At 40.1% G+C, this 26,947-nt stretch overlaps 2 protein-coding genes across 13 annotated transcripts in view; one reads left to right on the top strand and one right to left on the bottom strand.

The window, feature by feature from the left end:
• LOC117329905 (protein WWC2-like) overlaps positions 1 to 24,648 on the top strand; it is a 75,453-nt gene extending 50,805 nt beyond the window's left edge. Inside the window, exons 20-27 of one of the 12 annotated variants that reach the window (XM_033888132.1) lie at positions 127 to 222; positions 1,395 to 1,554; positions 2,684 to 2,757; positions 3,597 to 3,626; positions 14,428 to 14,552; positions 15,873 to 19,829; positions 20,357 to 20,392; positions 20,517 to 24,648. In XM_033888132.1, the coding sequence (XP_033744023.1) occupies positions 127 to 222; positions 1,395 to 1,554; positions 2,684 to 2,757; positions 3,597 to 3,626; positions 14,428 to 14,552; positions 15,873 to 16,062 (675 nt within the window). In that variant the 3' untranslated portion in view covers positions 16,063 to 19,829; positions 20,357 to 20,392; positions 20,517 to 24,648. Of the gene's footprint in view, positions 1 to 126; positions 223 to 1,394; positions 1,555 to 2,683; positions 2,758 to 3,596; positions 3,627 to 6,414; positions 6,434 to 14,427; positions 14,553 to 15,872 lie in introns of all 12 variants that reach the window. The other 11 variants (XM_033888133.1, XM_033888129.1, XM_033888134.1 and 8 more) reach the window with 11 other exon arrangements.
• Positions 21,054 to 21,737, bottom strand: LOC117330223 (RE1-silencing transcription factor A-like). Its single transcript, XM_033888445.1, has one exon. The coding sequence runs from the start codon at positions 21,735 to 21,737 to the stop codon at positions 21,054 to 21,056; it is 684 nt and encodes a 227-aa protein (XP_033744336.1).
• Positions 24,649 to 26,947: the final 2,299 nt, after the last annotated feature.

Raw genomic sequence — 26,947 nt, 5'->3', positions numbered from 1 at the left:
GGAAGTAAACCTATAAGAATATTTTCAGAATTGTGCCTTCCATGTTAGAATGCTTTATCTATAGATTGATCAGTAGCCAGTGAAGGGCAAAGTCAGAATCTTTAAATGGTTATGTATTGTTTTTAGCTTAACCGCAGTGACAGTGATAGTTCTATGCCACACTTTAAGAAGGGCCCTTTCCAGAGACATTCTGCGGAGCGCCGGAGCTTGAGGTGGAAAAGGGTATGTATTACTGCAGAAAATGTATTATAAAATTTATCCTATCAACATTGATATAAAAGAAATGACCAGCACACAGAATAGTTTCCGTACATACAAAATGGCGGCCAGTGTTACATGACGTAGCCCAGTACTGTACTCAGCTTACAAGTCAGTCTTGTTACAACTGGGCCTAATTAGCTTTGTATCGTGTACAGATACCACAAATGTTCATACTAGCGTGACAATCACAAATGATCATACTAGTGTGACAATCACAAATGATCATACTAGTGTGACAACCACAAATGATCATACTAGTGTGACAATCACAAATGATCATACTAGCCTGACAATCACAAATGATCATACTAGCCTGACAATCACAAATGATCATACTAGCCTGACAATCACAAATGATCATACTAGTGTGACAACCACAAATGATCATACTAGCGTGACACTCACAAATGATCATACTAGCGTGACAACCACAAATGATCATACTAGTGTGACAATCACAAATGATCATACTAGCCTGACAATCACAAGCTAATAAGGGTAGGATTCATAACTTTGTACAAACTTCGTTGATAGGACCGCTCAAATTCATAACTTTGTACAAACTTCGTTGATAGGACCGCTCAAATTCATAACTTTGTACAAACTTCGTTGATAGGACCGCTCAAATTCATAACTTTGTACAAACTTCGTTGATAGGACCGCTCAAATTCATAACTTTGTACAAACTTCGTTGATAGGACCGCTCAAATTCATAACTTTGTACAAACTTCGTTGATAGGACCGCTCAAATTCATAACTTTGTACAAACTTCGTTGATAGGACCGCTCAAATTCACAAGCTGACTAGGCTTATCACAGTGTAATGTAAACAACCTGTCGATCCACTTTGTCAAATATGACCGGTGATTCCAATTAAAAAATTGTAATGTAGCTTTGATAAGTTACAGATCTTTATCCTCTTATGATTGGGTATTCAGCTACAGTGCAGATATATTTTTTTTTTGTCTGAAAATAAACTTCAAAAACAAACCTGTATACTATACACGTGTCTGCATTATACACACAAATTGATGGGATTTATCGTATGAGATATCAGGTGACCAGTAAAGTCAATGAACATATAACGGTAACGCTCATTGTAACATAGAACTGACTTTTTTTCACATGCTATAGGCGACTATCTGTGGTACAAAGGGAGAGAAGATTCCGCTGCGGACGTCCATCGACCTTGAGCTTGACCTTCAGGCTTCACAGATGAAGTTGAGCCACCTGGACGATGACATTAATCGCCTGCGAGAACTCACAGTCACCCTGGAACAAGCCAAGGCAAAAGGTTGACACTAGTTCCAACATTATTAGTAGATTATATTAGCAAACTCAAAATGGATGCAGGAAATAACTGCTGACATTTTTTTTTCCAACCAATATTGTACAAGATTTCTTATTATTTTTGTGACAAATCTGTTGTAATATATTAAGCCCCTAACTTTAAAAGGCTGGTGGTTTTTCTCTGTGTAGTGACGTAGGCCGGTGGTTTTCCTCTGGTACTCCGACATTCCTCCACTTCCAAAAATAGGCCCGTCCTTAAATAACCCTGGCTGTTAATAGGATGTTAAACAAAATAAACCAAACCAAAGTATAGAGTTATGAATGGATTGGAACCCAATATGATCTGAAACATCCTTGGGGTAAAGGGAAGAGATTTTACATAAACAGTGACTCTTACCTCCAAGGGGTCAGAGTGGTGGGACCAAACAGGAGAAATACAGGTTATTCCTATGAATCGCTACTAGTCATAAAGTTATCAATGGATTTGGACCCAATTCCCAGATTTGAAACAACCTTAGGTAAAGAGGAACAGATTTTGCATATATGGGAACACTGACCCCCATGGGGCCAGAGGGGGCAGAGCCCAAAAGGGGAAATTTAATAGGTAAATTCTTTAAATCCCTGCTACATATATATGTAGTCCTAAGAAACTAAATAGATTTTAATGAAATTTAGTTTGAAGCATTATTGGGCAAAGGAGATCTGTAATGTATAAATTGAGGGTGTGAGTCCCTTGGGGCTGGAGAGAGGGGGCCTAATAGGGGTAATATTGTAATGGAGGGTATGTGTTCCTTGGGACTGGAGAGAAGGGCCTTAATAGAGAAATGTTGCAAAGCAGAAAAAAGAACGACTTTAGAAGATGCAGCAAAAAAAAGGTAGAAAAATAATTATACTGTAACTTAAAATAGTTTTGATATGATTACTGAAATATTCAGGTTAGCCATGCAGGCCCTTTGGGCCTCTTGTTTATAAAATGAAATTTGGTACATTTGTTGGGAAGTCGTCTTTTTTTTTAACAAATATTTGGAAATTCAAAGGTTTGAATATGCATTTTTTTTTGGTTTTTGAATGTAGAACATTCATCTTTTTCTAGATAATTATCGTATATGACTTGTATTTTTTGTATTTTGTAGGCGAGACAGAACTTCCTTCGTGGCTTACAGACGATGAACACTTTCAGAAACTTTTAACGGATGCTGATAGAATGGTGAGTATCTGTAGGTATTGTAGGACTAGGTCAGTAGGTAGTGGGTGATATATATAGTATTGGGGCTATAAATGGTCCTAGACACAAGTTCAAGATTTGATTTTTATAAATAAGTTAAAGTGAAAGTTACTGAACATTTAACAACATATCTCCATGACAAGAATTAAAAGTCATTAACCAAGAAACTTAGATCGGTTTATCCAGGGGTAGTTTATAGGTGATGCTGCCTCTTTTCCATGTGACAATTTTTTTGACTTGGTAGCAGCAACGTCAAAAACTGTCATTGTTTTTCCAACTGAATAAACTAGTTAGCAGTTTATAGTACTTGACTGGCAATAAACCCCTCGCTCCTAGGAGAAAATACAATGATTTATAGAGTGACTTAGTTACTGAGTGGCCCACTTGATAAAAAACAAGTTTCATACCAACAGCAAATTGGAAAAAAAGGAGAGGCAGTAATATACACATCACAGAACTTATTAATTATATCCCACAATGGAAGGGAAGTAACTCTAGTTGAAATAAAGTATTTTTCTGGTTTCAAAAACTTGATAGAAATGGGAAGGTGCTTATTGCCGAATGTAGGCCTGGTTTCAAAAGATTTCATAGAAAGAGGAGGGGGCTTATTGCCAGTCAAGTTCAGTAATTAAAACAAAGAACGAGGAGCCTGTGTGACCTACATTTCTACGGCTCTGTACAAAGAATTAAATGTACGATATAAACTTATACATATGTATAAAGGTAGTAATAACATTTCTATTGAGAATAGAGAGGACTCTCTATAATTACCTGCGATGAAGGATGATTGTTGCTGAGTAAAGTTACAAATTTTGTTACAGATATTGTTAAGGCCTCAGTCGTCACCAGAAGTAAGATATGGACCTCGATAATATAGCATGTCCTGTTATCTGTGAATGCTAACCCCTGTCAGTACTCCAACCTCTAATTACCAGGGATCATGTACCTTTATATTGCTTTATTAATGTCAGTTTATAACCGAAATATCACTAAAAGCCTTGTTGTCGCTAATTTTACATGTAACCAGAATATATTCCACAAGGACAAGTGAGACCATGGTGCTGTATCTGTCGTCTGCCTAGACATCCAGTCGCTGGGTCAAGTTTTCCATTTAAATAACTTGTGAATGTTTCAATAACCAAGAGACCCAGACTACTGGTATTGAGCTGGGGTGAATGGCCACCAAGTTTGTTCAAATGAATTGTATTCAAGGTCACAGAGGTCAAATTTGTTCAAACATACCAAGGACTTCTTCTGATTAAACTGAGAAGCCTAGAATCAAGTTCTTCTAATCAAATTAAAGGTATAGTATCATCAAGTAAGTGCATACCAGATGAGTGATACAGGCCAATTGGACCTCCTGTTTGTTTAAATTTCATTGGTAGTAATTCAAACTTGGTAGAATCACAATTTTTCATCAGTATGGGATGGGAGTTTGATGGTATGCCCATACATGTCTTCACCCTGACTGACCCCAGGGCCTAATTGGTGGGGCTAAAGAGGGTTAAATTGACAGAAATTTTAGATTTTCTTCTCTTTTATCCAGATATAATATAGCATCAAATATTCCTCATAAATGGAAGTTTCTTCAGATGTATTTAAAAATTGTGAATTTCATTATTATCCCTTGCTTTCCCATCAAACAATCCTTACAGGGGCAGTGGTGACATTTTCTATTATAGTAATAGTTTGTATTGAAAAATGATACATTTGGCAATTTTTTTTCCTCTTTCGTTCAATTTTTATTGGGCAAAAAAAATCTTTTTTTTGGAAATATACGCTTGACTTGACAAATATTTTTAAAAATTCGGGTCATGTCACCCTATCTACAGGAGCTGAAGGGGCCCAAAGGATTCCAATTTGATTTTATTACAACAATCTCCAGCCCCAGATAATAGTGGAAGGAAAAACCTGGTAATCTTTATTGTAGAAAGGGTAGAGATAATTTAAATTGTGAATTCCGTCACCTTAGCCTTCATATTTACCTGTGTGGAGGAGTTCAGTTCACTTTAAACAGATAACTGATGTTTGTTCCAAACTCGATTGCAAAATTTGTGGTTACTGCTATGAATATTTAACTGTAACATTCCGCCCCCAAGGGCAGGGCACAAAGTTGTCACCCCCTAGGGGCTGAAGGGCAGGGCACAAAGTTGTCAGATTTGCAAACATTTCTACAATTTGCCAGTTTAGTCCCAGACATTGATTGAATGTTAAAATCAAATTCTCTTCAGTCTGTAAGCTAGATATTTAATACTTTTAATTCATTTTGAAAACAAATCATCAACTACCAGTATATCTGCAGAGGTCTCTTGTTAATTGCCAGGTTATCAGGAAATCTGTTGATGACATATCTGTATTATTATAACTATCACTGGACAATAGTTATATAACAATAACATTTTCACAATAATACAAACATCAATTTGAGAGTTTTCACTGAATTCTCATAACACATGTTGGGTCTATATACTACACATGTAGGGTCTATATACTACACATGTAGGGTCTATATACTACACATGTAGGGTCTATATACTACACATGTAGGGTCTATATACTACACATGTAGGGTCTATATACTACACATGTTGGGTCTATATACTACACATGTAGGGTCTATATACTACACATGTAGGGTCTATATACTACACATGTAGGGTCTATATACTACACATGTAGGGTCTATATACTACACATGTTGGGTCTATATACTACACATGTTGGGTCTATATACTACACATGTTGGGTCTATATACTACACATGTTAGGTCTATATACTACACATGTTGGGTCTATATACTACACATGTAGGGTCTATATACTACACATGTAGGGTCTATATACTACACATCTTGGGTCTATATACTACACATGTAGGGTCTATATACTACACATGTTGGGTCTATATACTACACATGTTGGGTCTATATACTACACATGTAGGGTCTATATACTACACATGTAGGGTCTATATACTACACATCTTGGGTCTATATACTACACATGTAGGGTCTATATACTACACATGTTGGGTCTATATACTACACATGTTGGGTCTATATACTACACATGTTGGGTCTATATACTACACATGTAGGGTCTATATACTACACATGTTGGGTCTATATACTACACATCTTGGGTCTATATACTACACATGTTGGGTCTATATACTACACATCTTGGGTCTATATACTACACATGTTGGGTCTATATACTACACATGTAGGGTCTATATGCAACACATGTTGGGTCTATATACTACACATGTTGGCAGAGTTCTTTACTAGGTATATACAATGATGTTCGGCCTCAGCAGATTAGGTGCCCTATATGTCTGTTGACTTGTGTTAGAATCTTTCATTCTTAATTGGTTAGGATTTTAACAATCATTGATCATACAACTCATTATGCTGATCCTCTCTGTCGACCAGGGTTTAATATAACATTGTCAACATGTATCCACAAGACTGACTTGGTATAACTTGTTAAGCAGTTGTTGTAAAATAGATATAAGTTTACATAAATGATGAAATAACAACAGCTATGTTTGAGCAGATTGATATTCTGTTTATTGGTTATTGTGTTCACCAGACAAGGTTTTCAGTATAAATCACCCTTTTTTGATTGCAATGAGAGGCGTGGCTAGGTGAATTAAGTAAGTGTTACATTTCCCACATTATTTCTCCTCTCAGTTTCTCTCCATCTGGTTTGCCTGATGAGTGCATGATACTATTGTCCCTAAGTATGACTTGACTGCATGCAAGATAAGATGATGGCATTGAGATGTACAGGCAAATAGCATGATTTGATACAGTGGATTCCACTTATTATAATATTGGATAATATCATGATTATTGAAATATTAAGTGATATCCCAATTAATAGAACTTTTTTTTCCATGTATCAAATATTTTTCTTTATAAATGAAGTGAAAACATCTTGTTTATTTAAGCATGGTCCAACTGGAATCCCAGTAATTCTGATTTTATTCTGTCCTAATTATCGCCAGAGGCCAGGGTCCATTGGGGAAATAGGCCAGGGTCCAATGGGGAAATAGGCCAGGGTCCAATGGGAAATAGGCCAGGGTCCAATGGGAAATAGGCCAGGGTCCATTGGGGAAAAAGGCCAGGGTCCAATGGGGAAATAGGCCAGGGTCCAATGGGGAAATAGGCCAGGGTCCAATGGGGAAATAGGCCAGGGTCCAATGGGAAATAGGCCAGGGTCCAATGGGGAAATATGCCAGGGTCCATTGGGGAAATAGGCCAGGGTCCAATGGGGAAATAGGCCAGGGTCCAATGGGGAAATAGGCCAGGGTCCAGTGGGAAATAGGCCAGGGTCCAATGGGGAAATATGCCAGGGTCCATTGGGGAAATAGGCCAGGGTCCAATGGGGAAATAGGCCAGGGTCCAATGGGGAAATAGGTCTAGGTCCAATTGGAAAACAGGTCTGGGTCCTATGGGGAAATAGGCCAGGGTCCAATGGGGAAATAGGCCAGGGTCCAATGGGAAAATAGGCCAGGGTCCAATGGGGAAATAGGCCTGGGTCCAATGGGGAAATATGTCTGGGTCCAATTGAACAATAGGTCTGGGTCCTATGGGGAAATACGCCAGTGTCCATTGGGGAAATAGGCCAGGGTCCAATGGGGAAATAGGCCTGGGTCCAATGGGGAAATAGGCCAGGGTCCAATGAGAAAATAGGCCAGGGTCCAATGGGGAAATAGGCTAGAGCGCAATGGGAAAATAGGCCGGGGCCCAATGGGAAAATAGGCCAGAATCCAATGGGAAAATAGAGGGCAGAGGGACAGGGCCAATTAGGAAAGGACTTAATCTAATTTGGTCGGGAACACTATTGGACAGGGATCCCCAACATATCCAGTGTTTGTATGGATGAGTAATGTGGCCGTCCTGGGATGGAGGAGCGGGCCCAATTGCAAATTCTTTGAAATTCTTCTTCATCATGACAGGATTTGTTCTGCATGCAGTTTGAACCATTACTATGAGAGGCAGCTCAAAAATAAGAAAAATGATAATTAATTATTAGATTTCTATTACCTAAATGGGAGTATTTTGCCATGATTACTGAAATATCCAGGTGTGTGATACAGGCCTTTTTGGCCTCTTGTTATACTATTCTGGCTCTCATAGTCAAAATATTCTAAAGTAGCATATTGATGATAAGTGGGATCTGTCAGAGGTTGGTATGTATGTATGATGGAAGTATTCACCAACATTAAATTATATGTTAAACATTATACTAAGAACAGTTTATAGAGTTATACGACTGTCAGCATGTTTTGTGTCTGTGTTACCTGTGGAGAGGGACGTGTACACAATCTGGAGACCTAGCCGTTCCTCCCAGCCGTCGGTCCCAGCCGTCGCTCCCAGCTGTCGGTCCCAGCCGTCGGTTCCAGCTGTCGGTCCCAGCTGTCGGTCCCAGCCGTCGGTTCCAGCTGTCGGTTCCAGCCGTTGGTCTAGGAAGTTCATTTAGGTTTCAATTTTCCCGAGTTAAACAGTGAAAGTAATGAATATGAAAATTAACTAATGTCATCATAAATGACACATAATAATTACTACAATATTTACAATTATATAAAATTAACTAAATGTCGTGATAAATGATACATATTAATTATTACAATATTTAACATGCTAAAGTAACTACTGCATTAAAGATGGTGTGGTATCCATCATGTCATTAATTTATTAAACCATTAAAATGTTTCTTGTATACATACTCGAGGTTATAGGAGCTAACATTGTTAAAACACTTTAAAAAACATTTTCATCCAATGAAACACCAAGAATCAGCAATGTATTGGTGTAAACCACTAGATGGGAAATACAGTCATTAAAATAACAGGAAATACGGAGTCATTAAAATTACATCTCAATAACGAAACAGCTTAGAATGATGATATCAAGCTGGTTAATGATACAGTCATTAAAATTACATCTCAATAACCAAACGGCTTAGAATGGTGATATCAAGCTAGTTAATACCCTATAAAGAAATCACTTATATACGAACTCACAGGATCGAACTTTGAAACTTTCGATTTCATTTGATTTACCAAGGATAATTGCCAAAATAGTGACTACCAGGTATGGCATGAGGCACACAGAACTTTTTGATTTAAGTTATTATTATTTAGTAGCATGACTTTGTTATCTGTCTCCATGAGTTGGAATGCTATGTATGATGACGGTAATTATTACTATTACAATGCCTGGAAAATATTTAACTGTCACAAACTCAACATCGGGGTACATCAGGTCGTCCTCACCAATACAACACTGGGGTACATCAGGTCGTCCTCACCAATACAACACTGGGGTACATCAGATCGTCCTCACCAATACAACACTGGGGTACATCAGGTCGTCCTAGTACTTAACTATCACCAATACAACACTGGGGTACATCAGGTCGTCCTCACCAATACAACACTGGGGTACATCAGGTCGTCCTCACCAATACAACACTGGGGTACATCAGGTCGTCCTCACCAATACAACACTGGGATACATCAGATCGTCCTCACCAATACAACACTGGGGTACATCAGGTCGTCCTCACCAAAACAACACTGGGGTACATCAGGTCGTCCTCACCAATACAACACTGGGGTACATCAGGTCGTCCTCACCAATACAACGCTGGGGTACATCAGATCGTCCTCACCAATACAACGCTGGTGTACATCAGGTCGTCCTCACCAATACAACGCTGGGGTACATCAGGTCGTCCTCACCAATACAACACTGGGGTACATCAGGTCGTCCTCACCAATACAACACTGGGGTACATCGGGTCGTCCTCACCAATACAACACTGGGGTACATCGGGTCGTCCTCACCAATACAACACTGGGGTACATCAGATCGTCCTCACCAAAACAACACTGGGGTACATCAGGTCGTCCTCACAATACAACACTGGGGTACATCAGGTCGTCCTCACCAATACAACACTGGGGTACATCAGGTCGTCCTCACCAATACAACACTGGGGTACATCAGGTCGTCCTCACCAATACAACGCTGGGGTACATCAGGTCGTCCTCACCAATACAACACTGGGGTACATCGGGTCGTCCTCACCAATACAACGCTGGGGTACATCGGGTCGTCCTCACCAATACAACACTGGGGTACATCGGGTCGTCCTCACCAATACAACACTGGGGTACATCGGGTCGTCCTCACCAATACAACACTGGGGTACATCGGGTCGTCCTCACCAATACAACACTGGGGTACATCAGGTCGTCCTCACCAATACAACACTGGGGTACATCGGGTCGTCCTCACCAATACAACACTGGGGTACATCGGGTCGTCCTCACCAATACAACACTGGGGTACATCGGGTCGTCCTCACCAATACAACACTGGGGTACATCGGGTCGTCCTCACCAATACAACACTGGGGTACATCGGGTCGTCCTCACCAATACAACACTGGGGTACATCAGGTCGTCCTCACCAATACAACACTGGGGTACATCAGGTCGTCCTCACCAATACAACACTGGGGTACATCAGGTCGTCCTAGTACTTAACTATCACCAATACAACACTGGGGTACATCAGGTCGTCCTCACCAATACAACACTGGGGTACATCAGGTCGTCCTCACCAATACAACACTGGGGTACATCAGGTCGTCCTCACCAATACAACACTGGGGTACATCAGATCGTCCTCACCAATACAACACTGGGGTACATCAGGTCGTCCTCACCAAAACAACACTGGGGTACATCAGGTCGTCCTCACCAATACAACACTGGGGTACATCAGGTCGTCCTCACCAATACAACACTGGGGTACATCAGATCGTCCTCACCAATACAACACTGGGGTACATCAGGTCGTCCTCACCAATACACCGCTGGGGTACATCAGGTCGTCCTCACCAATACAACACTGGGGTACATCAGGTCGTCCCCACCAATACAACACTGGGGTACATCAGGTCGTCCTCACCAATACAACGCTGGGGTACATCAGATCGTCCTCACCAATACAACGCTGGGGTACATCAGGTCGTCCTCACCAATACAACGCTGGGGTACATCAGGTCATCCTCACCAATACAACGCTGGGGTACATCAGGTAATACAACACTGGGGTACATCGGGTCGTCCTCACCAATACAACACTGGGGTACATCGGGTCGTCCTCACCAATACAACACTGGGGTACATCAGATCGTCCTCACCAATACAACACTGGGGTACATCAGGTCGTCCTCACAATACAACACTGGGGTACATCAGGTCGTCCTCACCAATACAACACTGGGGTACATCGGGTCGTCCTCACCAATACAACACTGGGGTACATCGGGTCGTCCTCACCAATACAACACTGGGGTACATCGGGTCGTCCTCACCAATACAACACTGGGGTACATCGGGTCGTCCTCACCAATACAACACTGGGGTACATCGGGTCGTCCTCACCAATACAACACTGGGGTACATCGGGTCGTCCTCACCAATACAACACTGGGGTACATCGGGTCGTCCTCACCAATACAACACTGGGGTACATCGGGTCGTCCTCACCAATACAACACAGGGGTACATCGGGTCGTCCTCACCAATACAACACTGGGGTACATCGGGTCGTCCTCACCAATACAACACTGGGGTACATCGGGTCGTCCTCACCAATACAACACTGGGGTACATCGGGTCGTCCTCACCAATACAACACTGGGGTACATCGGGTCGTCCTCACCAATACAACACTGGGGTACATCGGGTCGTCCTCACCAATACAACACTGGGGTACATCGGGTCGTCCTCACCAATACAACACTGGGGTACATCGGGTCGTCCTCACCAATACAACACTGGGGTACATCGGGTCGTCCTCACCAATACAACACTGGGGTACATCGGGTCGTCCTCACCAATACAACACTGGGGTACATCGGGTCGTCCTCACCAATACAACACTGGGGTACATCGGGTCGTCCTCACCAATACAACACTGGGGTACATCGGGTCGTCCTCACCAATACAACACTGGGGTACATCGGGTCGTCCTAAACACTTGGGTACGTCAGGTTGCCCTTTGCCTCCTCTTGTTGATTATTTATATAGATGCCTGTGTTCTATATTATTTCATCTTTTTGTTATTTACATCATATTAGCCACTTATGAAATATATTTAGCTCTCAAAGTACCCTGCATAATTATGTACCCAAGAATATATTATACTTGTACTTTTAATGGTGTTGTTTAAAAAAATGTATACTATCAAGTTTATGAAATGATCAATTGTTTTTGATAATTTGTTTTCATTAGAATATTGATGTCATTGAAGGAAAAACTATCTTTTTCTTAAGTTATTTATGTCTGTAGTTCTCTCAAAGAGAGGGAAAAAGCTGATGATGTCACGTCGCCATTGGTTTCTGAATATTCAGTTTTTGGTGCAAGTGTTGAAAGGTCTCAGTAAACTCCCTTGTATGAACTGTTGTCTGGAGAGACAGCTAAAAAAGGAAAGAAAATGTTTGTAATATAGCTTTTATTAATGGGATTATTTTGCCATAATAACTGAAATATTCATGTGAGTAATGCAGGCCCTCTAGACCTCTTGTCCTCATTTTAATGTGAGTTTAGTTAATAGGTAAACTCGTTTGTTCTGACTATTAATTGCTGAGAATACAACTCTCCCCCCCATCTCCCCACCATCGTCGCATAAAAATGTTTATTACAATTGACAGATAGAGGGATGGAGGTATTACGATTGCCATTTCAAGCTTGATAATGATTTTTACCTGGTTTGCCTCTAAATAATAACATTCATAGCTGTATAATCTACATCTTAATGGCATATCTTGTCATTTGAAAGAATTTTTTTTCAGCAAATCTCTGAAGTTATGAGAAGTTTACCAACATATAATTATGAAGCAGTGAAGCAGAAAGAGATTGGTCTCACCAATTCCCCGGTACATACTGGGTATTTTCTACATTTCCATGACTTTTTCCATTGTTTACATCAGAACTAAATTTACCATGATATAAAATAACCTTAACTACACATTCCTATAATTTACCATGATATAAAATAACCTTAACTACACATTCCTATAATTTACCATGATATAAAATAACCTTAACTACACATTCCTATAATTTACCATGATATAAAATAACCATAACTACACATTCCTATAATTTACCATGATATAAAATAACCATAACTACACATTCCTATAATTTACCATGATATAAAATAACCATAACTACACATTCCTATAAATTGAGCACCTGTCCTTATCCAAGTTTTACCCCAGACATCATTGTGATTGATATATAATGATAAACCATTGTTGGTTACCTGTACATCGTTAACTCACCTGGAGTTTATAATATGTCAATGATAAACCATTGATGGTTACCTGTACATCGTTAACTCACCTGGTGTTTATAAGATGTCAATGATAAACCATCGTTGGTTACCTGTACATCGTTAACTCACCTGGTGTTTATAAGATGTCAATGATAAACCATTGTTGGTTACCTGTACATCGTTAACTCACCTGGTGTTTATAAGATGTCAATGATAAACCATTGTTGGTTACCTGTACATCGTTAACTCACCTGCAGTTTATAAGGTGTCAATGATAAACCATTGTTGTTGAACCTGTACATCGTTAACTCACCTGAAGTTTATATGGTGTCTATCACCAAACTGTTTGTTCTCCATCAATTTTTCCCTTTAAATTACTACAAACCTAAAGGCCCTAGATATTTGATAGGTAAGTTCCTTAGGTTAGAACCCCAAAAAGTTTGAAAAAGAAATGTCCTTGTCATGTGAAAGGGGTCAAATTTATAAAAACAACTTCTTCTCAGAAACCAAAAGGCCTAGAATTATTTTATTTGACTCATAGGTTCCAGTGAAAGAGTTATATCAAGTTTGAAAATGAAATTATATTGAACTGTATACAAGATCAAATGGGTGATTTTTAGGTCACCTGAGATGAAGTCTCAAGTGACCTATTCTAATCGCATTTTGTCCGTCGTCATTCGTCCGTTCATAAATAATTTACATTTTCGACTTCTTAATAACCAAGAGGCCTAGAGACTTGATATTGGGTAAATAGCATCCTGGCATGAAGGGATATCTAGATTATTCAAATGAAAGACCTTGACCTTCATTCAAGGTCACAGGAGTCATATAAGCTAAAATCTTCAAACAACTTCTCAATAACCAAGAGGCCCATGGACTTGATATTGCGCCTGTAGCATGCTGGAGTGAATGGTTACCAAGTTTGTTCAAATGAATGAGCTTGACTTTCATTCAAGGTCACATTGGTCAAATTGGCTTAAATCAATGATTTCATGATAGCCAAGAGTCTCCCAGACCTGATATTAGGCCAGTAGTATACTGAAATGGAGGACTAGAAAATGTATTGACATGAATAAACCTAGCTTACTCTGATATTCTAGTAAAGTGGTAATCAGCATAGTATCTGTAGAAATGACCTCAATCAACTTCAAAGTTGCTGTAGATCCAGGTGAGCAATACAGGTCCATTGGGCCTTTTGTCAAGGTTTGGATGAGTTAGACTTTAATGCTAAGTTACTTCTATCTGGTGCAGTTGATTAATGTTTTTTTTTTCAAATTGGTAGGTGAAAAAAGATGGCCAGAAACTGTCAAAGCACGATCGAAGAGCAGAACAACTCCTGAAAAAAGTGACAAAGGACATTCAAAAAATAAAACGCACAAATCCGAACTGTAATGTCAACACCTTCAGGTACGTGAAGCTCTTTATGACAGTAACACTTGTATATGGTGAGCTTGTGTTTAAATTGTGGAGCTTTTTATGACAGTAACACTTGTATATGGTGAGCTTATGTTTAGATTGTGGAGCTCTTTATGACAGTAACACTTGTATATGGTGAGCTTATGTTTAGATTGTGGAGCTCTTTATGACAGTAACACTTGTATATGGTGAGCTTATGTTTAGATTGTGGAGCTCTTTATGACAGTAACACTTGTATATGGTGAGCTTGTGTTTAAATTGTGGAGCTTTTTATGACAGTAACACTTGTATATGGTGAGCTTATGTTTAGATTGTGGAGCTCTTTATGACAGTAACACTTGTATATGGTGAGCTTGTGTTTAGATTGTGGAGCTCTTTATGACAGTAACACTTGTATATGGTGAGCTTATGTTTAGATTGTGGAGCTCTTTATGACAGTAACACTTGTATATGGTGAGCTTATGTTTAGATTGTGGAGCTCTTTATGACAGTAACACTTGTATATGGTGAGCTTATGTTTAGATTGTGGAGCTCTTTATGACAGTAACACTTGTATATGGTGAGCTTGTGTTTAAATTGTGGAGCTTTTTATGACAGTAACACTTGTATATGGTGAGCTTATGTTTAGATTGTGGAGCTCTTTATGACAGTAACACTTGTATATGGTGAGCTTGTGTTTAGATTGTGATAGCTCTTTATGACAGTAACACTTGTATATGGTGAGCTTGTGTTTAGATTGTGGAGCTTTTTATGACAGTAACACTTGTATATGGTGAGCTTATGTTTAAATTGTGGAGCTTTTTATGACAGTAACACTTGTATATGGTGAGCTTGTGTTTAAATTGTGGATCTCTTTATGACAGTAACACTTGTATATGGTGAGCTTATGTTTAAATTGTGGAGCTTTTTATGACAGTAACACTTGTATATGGTGAGCTTATGTTTAAATTGTGGAGCTCTTTATGACAGTAACACTTGTATATGGTGAGCTTATGTTTAAATTGTGGAGCTCTTTATGACAGTAACACTTGTATATGGTGAGCTTGTGTTTAAATTGTGGAGCTCTTTATGACAGTAACACTTGTATATGGTGAGCTTGTGTTTAGATTGTGGAGCTCTTTATGACAGTAACACTTGTATATGGTGAGCTTATGTTTAAATTGTGGAGCTCTTTATGACAGTAACACTTGTATATGGTGAGCTTGTGTTTAAATTGTGGAGCTCTGTATGACTATAATCCTGTTTAGGTTGCTGAAGGTTTTTTTTGTTTTTGTTGATGTAATAAATTTGATACTATTTTCTGGTAAACAGGGAGAAGATGGCGTTCTTTACAACTGTAAACATGCTGGTACCGGTCGTAGGACCCGAGACAAGCAGTGACGATCCTCATGTTGATAAGTTTGTACAAACACCTGTTGTAACATCAGAGGCAGCGGGTAAAAGTGAAGAGTCACGCTTCGATGAGTTTCTCAAAGACGAACGTCTTGGACAAGAAGTTTAACAGTCATCTGAAATGTGAACCAAAAAGTGTTTGTACAAAACTGGCCGGTGGTCACTGATAGCTGATGGATACCTACTGACCAGTGGTCACTGATTCCTGATGGATTCCTACTGACCGGTGGTCACTGATACAGTATCTCTGTTGTAGAGATATAATTCCCTACATAAATTAAACAAGGAGTGATCATGATGACATCACAAAACACTGGGAACGGGTCACAAACATCAAGTTTAAATCATTCTATGTATGTTTGTGAGGTATTCACACCAATTCTTGTTGGTGAATGATCCCTGCTGGAACGGTGTTGGGCATTGAAGACAAATTTACATTTGAACGGGTATTGTGGAAGGGATTTTACCTTTCTCTATATTTTTGTTTTGATCCGGTTATGATATTGTGAGTTTAGAGCCAAAGTACTCAGAAACAGGTGATGACTGACGGGAGGCGTTTCTACTAGAGACAATTCATTCCAAGTGTTTTTATAAGTGTGCCCTGTTTCAACATTACCCTCACAAACATTAATGACCTGTATTGGGAAAGAATGGAAATTTAGACAATGTGACTTGTAAATATCGAGGATAATATTAAAATATGGAGAAGTTGTCAGAGACCCATCAATAGGGAGGTCACTTCTCTGTGACGTAGTGTTGGAACAGGGCCGTGTGTGTGAGTGTCCCATACTGAGTGACTTGGTATATCTAATATGTCTGAGGGAGAAATGTAAGGTTGTATCATAATGTCTGACATCTCAGTATGTTTAAACAGCTTTTTAAAAATTCAAATTGTTTGTAAAATCACAAATATATTGTCTCAAGGTGGAAAGTGTTCTGACGGTAGTATGTGATTGTGTGATCACATTTAACACATGTTTGACGGTAGTATGTGATTGTGTGATCATATTTAACACATGTTTGACGGTAGCATGTGATTGTGTGATCACATTTAACACATGTTTGACGGTAGTATGTGATTGTGTGATCATATTTAACACATGTTTGACGGTAGCATGTGATTGTGTGGTCATATTTAACACATGTTTGACGGTAGTATGTGATTGTGTGATCATATTTAACACATGTTTGACGGTAGTATGTGATTGTGTGATCATATTTAACACATGTTTGACGGTAGCATGTGATTGTCTGATCACATTTAACACATGTTTGACGGTAGTATGTGATTGTGTGGTCATATTTAATACATGTTTGACGGTAGCATGTGATTGTCTGATCACATTTAATACATGTTTGACGGTAGCATGTGATTGTGTGATCATATTTAACACATGTTTGACAGTAGCATGTGATTGTGTGATCACATTTAACACATGTTTGGCGGTAGCATGTGATTGTGTGGTCATATTTAACACATGTTTGACGGTAGCATGTGATTGTGTGATCACATTTAACACATGTTTGACGGTAGTATGTGATTGTGTGATCACATTTAACACATGTTTGACGGTAGTATGTGATTGTGTGATCATATTTAACACATGTTTAATGTATTTTTGATGAGCTGTTAGGTTAACAAACTGGACAAGTGCAGTGTTTTTATTAAGTCAGAAAATTATATGTTCAGAGTTTTGGATGGTTGAGTTTATTTTTTGGTAAACAATTAATTCTTAGCTCACCTGGCCCGAAGAATACGGCTTCTCAAATGGCCCGAAGGGTATGGCGTTTCACCCGGCCTGAAGGGTATGGTGTCTCAACTGGCCCGAAGGGTATGGCGTTTCACCCGGCCTGAAGGGTATGGTGTCTCAACTGGCCGAAGGGTATGGCGTCTCAACCGGTCTGAAGGGTATGGCGTATCACCTGGCCCGGAGGGTATGGCGTTTCACCCGGCCTGAAGGGAAGGGTGTCTCACCTGGCCCGGAGGGTATGGTGTTTCACCCGGCCTGAAGGGTTGGCGTCTCAACCGGTCTGAAGGGTATGGCGTATCACCCGGCCCGGAGGGTATGGCGTTTCACCCGGCCTGAAGGGAAGGGTGTCTCACCTGGCCCGGAGGGTATGGTGTTTCACCCGGCCGGAAGGGAAGGGTGTCTCACCTGGCCCGGAGGGTATGGTGTTTCACCCGGCCGGAGGGTATGGCGTTTCACCCGGCCTGGAGGGTATGGCATTTCACCTGACCTGAAGGGTATGGTGTCTCATCTGCGTGAAGGGTATGGCGTTTCACCCGGCCTGAAGGGTAACGGCCCGGAGGGTATGGCGTCTCACCCGGCCTGAAGGGTATGGCGTATCACCCGGCCTGAAGGGTATGGCTTATCACCCAGCCCGAAGGGTATGGCGTCTCACCAGGCCTGAAGGGTAACGGCCTGGAGGGTATGGTGTCTCACTTGGCCAGAAGGGTATGGTGTCTCACCTGGCCTGAAGGTAATGGTGTCTCACCTGGCCTGAAGGGTAACGGCCTGGAGGGTATGGTGTCTCACCTGGCCTGAAGGTAATGGTGTCTCACCTGGCCTGGAGGGTATGGTGTCTCACCTGGCCTGGAGGGTATGGTGTCTCACCTGGCCCGGAGGGTATGGTGTCTCACCCGGCCTGGAGGGTATGGTGTCTCACTTGGCCAGAAGGGTATGGTGTCTCACCTGGCAGGGAGGGTATGGTGTCTCACCTGGCTGTCCAAAAAAAACCACTACTAGTAAGACTCTTGTGTGGATTTTAACCAAATTGGATCTAAAGCATTCTTGGGTGAAGGGAAACCAATTTTATATTAAAGGAGGGGTAAAGCTAAATAGAGGAAATTCTGATGAAATCCTCCTATAGGAATATAGAAGTGTTTCACCATATTCACTGCAATAGCCAGGTGAGTGATACAGGCCCCCTGGGCCTCTTGTTTGTTTGCTAGAAGACAAGGTATGATATGCATGAATGCAATCAAATTAGCAATAACTCAATCCGTGTCAGACTTCAATAAAACTTTGTGTGATTTGTTGTGACTTTAGAGAGATTTATCAAAATTTTCATCAGATATGCTGGCATACACTGAACTGTCCCTTCATACAAGGGAACTTTTTTTTTGATGACTTTGACGTCCTATGATTGATGGTGTGCTGGCGTATATCAGTGTGTTTCAGCAGGCTGTTAACAAATCTTACTTTAACTATTTGACGTACATGTCAGTGTTATTGCCAAAGCTTTTATCATCAAGGTGTGACAGGTGTGACAAGGTGTGACAGGTGTGACAAGGCCTTCAGCCAACATATTGTGCCTTGGTCCAAAACTTACCAGCAGCGTCATTGTTAAATACTACCAGTAACCACCCCAGTTTATGTTGTATAGTTGTCAGAATTCTGTCATCATGTGTGGAGGGATGTGAGGTCACAGTTTATCTTACCAGGCAAATTTTACCTGAGAACTACAAGTCATTATATGTAGAAAACTTGCAATTATATATTTTATCGAAAGATATTGTCACATGTGGCAACAGAATCTGTAAATATTTTTTTTGTTACTTGGTGAACAAAATCAAAGATCATTGTCACTGTAGTTTATGTGGCTTACAGTTTGTGATTGTAAAAACTTTGAGTAATCTGAAAATCCTGATTTGATCCAAGTCAGAGTGGGAGTTGGAGGTTAGGCCAGGTTGGGCTTACCGAGGACGAGGTTAGGCCAGGTTGGGCTTTCCAAAGTCGAGGTTAGGCCAGGTTGGGCTTACCAAAGTCAAGGTTAGGCCAGGTTGGGCTTACCAAAGTCGAGGTTAGACCAGGTTGGGCTTACCAAAGTCGAGGTTAGGTCAGGTTGGGCTTACCAAAGTCAAGGTTAGGCCAGGTTGGGCTTACCAAAGTCAAGGTTAGACCAGGTTGGGCTTACCAAAGTCAAGGTTAGGCCAGGTTGGGCTTTCCAAAGTCGAGGTTAGGTCAGGTTGGGCTTACCAAAGTCAAGGTTAGGCCAGGTTGGGCTTACCAAAGTCAAGGTTAGACCAGGTTGGGCTTACCAAAGTCGAGGTTAGGCCAGGTTGGGCTTACCGAGGACGAGGTTAGGCCAGGTTGGGCTTTCCAAAGTCGAGGTTAGGCCAGGTTGGGCTTACCAAAGTCGAGGTTAGGCCAGGTTGGGCTTACCGAGGACGAGGTTAGGCCAGGTTGGGCTTACCAAAGTCGAGGTTAGACCAGGTTGGGCTTACCAAAGTCAAGGTTAGACCAGGTTGGGCTTACCAAAGTCGAGGTTAGACCAGGTTGGGCTTACCGAGGACGTGGTTAGGCCAGGTTGGGCTTACCAAAGTCGAGGTTAGACCAGGTTGGGCTTACCGAGGATGTGGTTAGGCCAGGTTGGGCTTACCGAGGACAAGGTTAGGCCAGGTTGGGCTTACAATGGTCGAGCTTACCGAGGTCAAGGTAAGGCCAGGTCGGGCTTACTGAGGTCAAGGTTAGGCCAGGTTGATCTTACTGAGGTCAAGGTAAGGCCAGATCAGGCTTACCGAGGTCAAGGTAAGACCAGGTTGGGCTTACCGAGGTCGAGGTAAGGCCAGGTCGGGCTTACCAACTCTTTTCTGTTAATGAAAGAATCATGCCACAATCATTTTCATATGAGAACAAAACGCACAATTACTTGTATCATTGTTGAATTTGATGAGGTTGATAATTTTCCTTAGAAGGTTCATTATAGACAGGAATGATTGACACAAAACAACAATATCAATATGTCACATAACCTCATAATAATGTGCTGAGATCAAAATCAAAATTTAAATAATTCATGAGCTCAAATCATTAAATCTAAAGCTAATCACAATCAAACAGAATCGAAATGTAGAGAATGTCCAGTACATTATCTGCTGATTTAGGGTAATCCCCGAGGTTCAGTATACCTGCTGTTTTAGGGTAATCCCCGAGGTTCAGTATACCTGCTGTTTTAGGGTAATCCCCGAGGTTCAGTATACCTGCTGTTTTAGGGTAATCCCCGAGGTTCAGTATATCTACTGTTTTAGGGTAATCCCCGAGGTTCAGTATATCTACTGTTTTAGGGTAATCCCCGAGGTTCAGTATATCTACTGTTTTAGGGAATCCCGAGGTTCAGTATATCTACTGTTTTAGGGTAATCCCCGAGGTTCAATATATCTACTGTTTTAGGGTAATCCCCAAGGTTCAGTATATCTGCTGTTTTAGGGTAATCCCCGAGGTTCAGTATATCTACTGTTTTAGGGTAATCCCCGAGGTTCAGTATATCTACTGTTTTAGGGTAATCCCCGAGGTTCAGTATATCTGCTGTTTTAGGGTAATCCCCAAGGTTCAGTATATCTACTGTTTTAGGGTAATCCCCGAGGTTCAGTATACCTGCTGTTTTAGGGTAATCCCCGAGGTTCAGTATATCTACTGTTTTAGGGTAATCCCCGAGGTTCAGTATACCTGCTGTTTTAGGGTAATCCCCAAGGTTTAGTATATCTGCTGTTTTAGGGTAATCCCCGAGGTTCAGTATATCTGCTGTTTTAGGGTAATCCCCCAGGATCAGTATACCTGCTGTTTTAGGGTAATCCCCGAGGTTGGGTATATCTACTGTTTTAGGGTAATCCCCAAGGTTCAGTATACCTGCTGTTTTAGGGTAATCCCCGAGGTTGGGTATATCTACTGTTTTAGGGTAATCCCCGAGGTTCAGTATATCTACTGTTTTAGGGTAATCCCCGAGGTTCAGTACATCTGCTATTTTAGGGTAATCCCCGAGGTTCGGAGTGTATATAAACATCAGGTGTTTATTTTTCATGTTTACATACAATATTATACTTTTATAATGCCAGTAAACAACATATTAAACTTTCTAAGTGTAAGATACAGGTGTAGGGCCTATGCTGAGTCATGTCTGTACACATCGGTCAGATCGGTCAAGTCTGTACACATCGGTCAGATTGGTCATGTCTGTACACATCGGTCAGATCGGTCATGTCTGTACACATCGGTCAGATCAGTCAGATCGGTCAAGTCTGTACACATCGGTCAGATTGGTCATGTCTGTACACATCGGTCAGATCAGTCAGATCGGTCAAGTCTGTACACATCGGTCAGATCGGTCATGTCTGTACACATCGGTCAGATCAGTGAGATCGGTCAAGTCTGTACACATCGGTCAGATCGGTCATGTCTGTACACATCGGTCAGATCGGTCAAGTCTGTACACATCGGTCAGATCGGTCATGTCTGTACACATCGGTCAGATCGGTCAAGTCTGTACACATCGGTCAGATCGGTCATGTCTGTACACATCGGTCAGATCGGTCATGTCTGTACACAACGGTCAGATCTGTCATGTCTGTACACATCGGTCAGATCGGTCATGTCTGTACACATCGGTCAGATCGGTCATGTCTGTACACATCGGTCATGTCTGTACACATCGGTCATGTCTGTACACATCGGTCAGATCGGTCATGTCTGCCCACTATGTTTATTGCAGTTTGTCAAAATGCTGGAAAAAACAGGCTTGTTACAGGATACCTAGACTAGATACAGGGTACCCGGACTTGTTACAGGGTACTGGGACTTGTTACAGGATACCTAGACTTGTTACAGGGTACTGGGACTTGTTACAGGGTACCCGGACTTGTTACAGGGTAATGGGACTTGTTACAGGATACCTAGACTAGATACAGGGTACCCGGACTTGTTACAGGGTACTGGGACTTGTTACAGGATACCTAGACTTGTTACAGGGTACTGGGACTTGTTACAGGGTACCTGGACTTGTTACAAGGTACCCAGACTAGTTACAGGGTACTGGGACTAGTTACAGGGTACTGGGACTTGTTACAAGGTACCCGGACTTGTTACAGGGTACTGGGACTTGTTACAAGGTACCCGGACTTGTTACAGGGTACTGGGACTTGTTACAAGGTACCCGGACTAGTTACAGGGTACTGGGACTTGTTACAGGGTACCCGGACTTGTTACAGCGTACCCGGACTTGTTACAGGGTACCTAGACTAGTTACAGGGTACCAAGACTTGTTACAGGGTACCCGGACTTGTTACAGCGTACCCGGACTTGTTACAGGGTACCTAGACTAGTTACAGGGTACCAAGACTTGTTACAGGGTACTGGGACTTGTTACAGGGTACCCAGAGTTGTTACAGGGTACTGGGACTTGTTACAGGGTACCCGGACTTGTTACAGCGTACCCGGACTTGTTACAGGGTACCTAGACTAGTTACAGGGTACCAAGACTTGTTACAGGGTACCCGGACTTGTTACAGCGTACCCGGACTTGTTACAGGGTACCTAGACTAGTTACAGGGTACCAAGACTTGTTACAGGGTACCCGGACTTGTTACAGGGTACTGGGACTTGTTACAGGGTACCCGGACTTGTTACAGCGTACCTGGACTTGTTACAGGGTACCCAGACTTGTTACAGGATACCTAGACTTGTTACAGGGTGCCCGGACTTGATACAGGGTACTGTGACTTGTTACAGGATACCCAGACTAGTTACAGGGTACTCGGACTTGTAACAGGGTACCTGAACTTGTTACAAGGTACCTAGACTTGTTACAGCGTACCCTGTGCAGACATTTCTACATGGTTATGTTAGATCTGTATATAAAATGTTAATCTTTTGATGTCAGATTTTCATATTTCAATTTTTTTACCCGAGTGATTATATGTATGTACTTCAAATTCTTTTGTAATGTTTAACAAATAGCCCGTAATTCTACATCAGTCGGGCGAGACAAATAGCCCGTAATTCTACATTAGTCGGCCGAGACATGACTCAGTATGGGGTGTTTGTCTCATCATTTATCACGTTACTTCAGCATTTGTATATAGCCCTGTGTCGATGTATATTTGTACATTATTTTAGCCAAATCTGTTAAATTGTACATAGATTTTGTATATAAAGACATCAATCGAGATTATTCCTTTACTTGGTACATTTCCAGTTGAGGATAGCAGAGTGACAGACCAGTCTGACATGGTGCATTAGAGATGCTGGGGGAGGAAGCTCGGAGAGATTTTATCATTGTTGTTATACATCTAGTGTGCACACTCTGTTTTAATGTACATATTACATCAATGTGATTTTGGTATTTACCCATATATCTCTTATATATCTATAACTATATACGTATCATTAATATCATATTTATTATCTCATTGTCTTATGTATTCTCTCTACCAAACATCTTAGTCTAGGAGCCTCCTGGAAATATCTTAGTCTAGGAGTCTCCTGGAAATATCTTAGTCTAGGAATCTCCTAGAAATATCTTAGTCTAGGAGTCTCCTGGAAATATCTTTGTCTAGGAGTCTCCTGGAAATATCTTAGTCTAGGAGTCTCCTGGAAATATCTTAGTCTAGGAGTCTCCTGGGAATATTTTTACCAACATGATACTTTCCTGTGGACCATTTCATCAGCTCGACCTTTTTTACTGGTTAAATGAGTACATCAAAATAAACAACATACATCTTCTATCATCAATTATCCACGAGCATAATTGTTTGAGGAATTCATTCCGTAACCTGGAGTTATATGTTGTTTGAAATGGTCTAATCAACTATGCAATGTGGTGATATTATTATTTTGTCTTGATTTAAACAAGGTTGGTATTGATGGCCAATATTTAACGAAGATAAGTGATCATTAAAATCAGCAAATGGTGAATTTGAGATTTAAATTTGAGTTTTTGTGAGATCGTTTTTGAGAGCAATATTAGGGTTTGACTAGTGAATCCCAAGCTAATTAGTCACATAGCTTTGGTTTCTATAGTTACACGTTTTCACCATGTTGTTTGATGATTTTATATTCCATAGAAATTTATATATTTTTTCTCACATGAGAAAAGTGTCATAATCTATGAAAAGAAAGAGTTTCTCTTTAATTAAAAACATGTAAATTTCAATATTGTACTGCTGAACCTAACAAGGCCATGACATGATTTTAATGGGAGAGTTTAAACTCATACTACACTCAAAAAGATGAGGGGGTCACAACAAGTTAATGGTTACACAAGGCTTGTACCATAAATAGATCTATGTGGATGTCAAAGTAATACAGGCCTCATATTCATCACCTTGAGATTCCTCTTTCAATGTTGACCTTTGAGTGTGACCTTGACCTTTTATTGTGTTAACATTGTAAATGATAATTTGCTGGTACCGCAGTACTATCTTAATAACTAAACAGTCTACATCACACATAATCATTAAATATTAAGATATTAATTACTACATGGTTTACATAGCAACTTGTTATCAATGATAAATTCACAGTGATAACATGTTATTGACTACAGTGATAACATGTTATTGACTACACTGTGATAACATGTTATTGACTTCACAGTGATAACATGTTATTGACTACACAGTGATAACATGTTATTGACTACAGTGATAACATGTTATTGACTACAGTGATAACATGTTATTGACTACACAGTGATAACATGTTATTGACTACAGTGATAACATGTTATTGACTACAGTGATAACATGTTATTGACTACACAGTGATAACATGTTATTGACTACAGTGATAACATGTTATTGACTACAGTGATAACATGTTATTGACTACAGTGATAACATGTTATTGACTTCACAGTGATAACATGTTATTGACTACACAGTGATAACATGTTATTGACTACACAGTGATAACATGTTATTGACTACAGTGATAACATGTTATTGACTACAGTGATAACATGTTATTGACTACACAGTGATAACATGTTATTGACTACAGTGATAACATGTTATTGACTACAGTGATAACATGTTATTGACTACAGTGATAACATGTTATTGACTACAGTGAATAACATGTTATTAACTACAGTGATAACATGTTATTGACTTCACAGTGATAACATGTTATTGTCTTCACAGTGATAACATGTTATTGACTTTACAGTGATAACATGTTATTGACTACTGTGATAACATGTTATTGACTTCACAGTGATAACATGTTATTGTCTTCACAGTGATAACATGTTATTGACTACACTGTGATAACATGTTATTGACTACACTGTGATAACATGTTATTGACTTTACAGTGATAACATGTTATTGACTACACTGTGATAACATGTTATTGACTTCACAGTGATAACATGTTATTGACTACACTGTGATAACATGTTATTGACTACACTGTGATAACATGTTATTGACTACAGTGATAACATGTTACTACAGTGATAACATGTTATTGACTACAGTGATAACATGTTATTGACTACACTGATAACATGTTATTGACTACACTGTGATAACATGTTATTGACTTCACAGTGATAACATGTTATTGACTTCACAGTGATAACATGTTATTGACTACACATTGATAACATGTTATTGACTACAGTGATAACATGTTATTGACTACACTGTGATAACATGTTATTGACTACAGTGATAACATGTTATTGACTTCACAGTGATAACATGTTATTGACTACACTGTGATAACATGTTATTGACTACACTGTGATAACATGTTATTGACTTCACAGTGATAACATGTTATTGACTACACTGTGATAACATGTTATTGACTTCACAGTGATAACATGTTATTGACTACACTGTGATAACATGTTATTGACTTCACAGTGATAACATGTTATTGACTACACTGTGATAACATGTTACTACTGTGATAACATGTTATTGACTTCACAGTGATAACATGTTATTGACTTCACAGTGATAACATGTTACTACAGTGATAACATGTTATTGACTACACTGTGATAACATGTTATTGACTACACTATGATAACATGTTATTGACTACAGTGATAACATGTTATTGACTTCACAGTGATAACATGTTATTGACTACACTGTGATAACATGTTATTGACTACACTGTGATAACATGTTATTGACTTCACAGTGATAACATGTTATTGACTACACTGTGATAACATGTTATTGACTACACTGTGATAAC

The sequence above is a fragment of the Pecten maximus genome, chromosome 6, assembly GCF_902652985.1.
Source record: "Pecten maximus chromosome 6, xPecMax1.1, whole genome shotgun sequence".
Lineage (NCBI taxonomy): Eukaryota > Metazoa > Mollusca > Bivalvia > Pectinida > Pectinidae > Pecten > Pecten maximus.
Note: the sequence above shows the minus strand (reverse complement) of the source record. Positions and strands in the feature narration are given on the sequence as shown.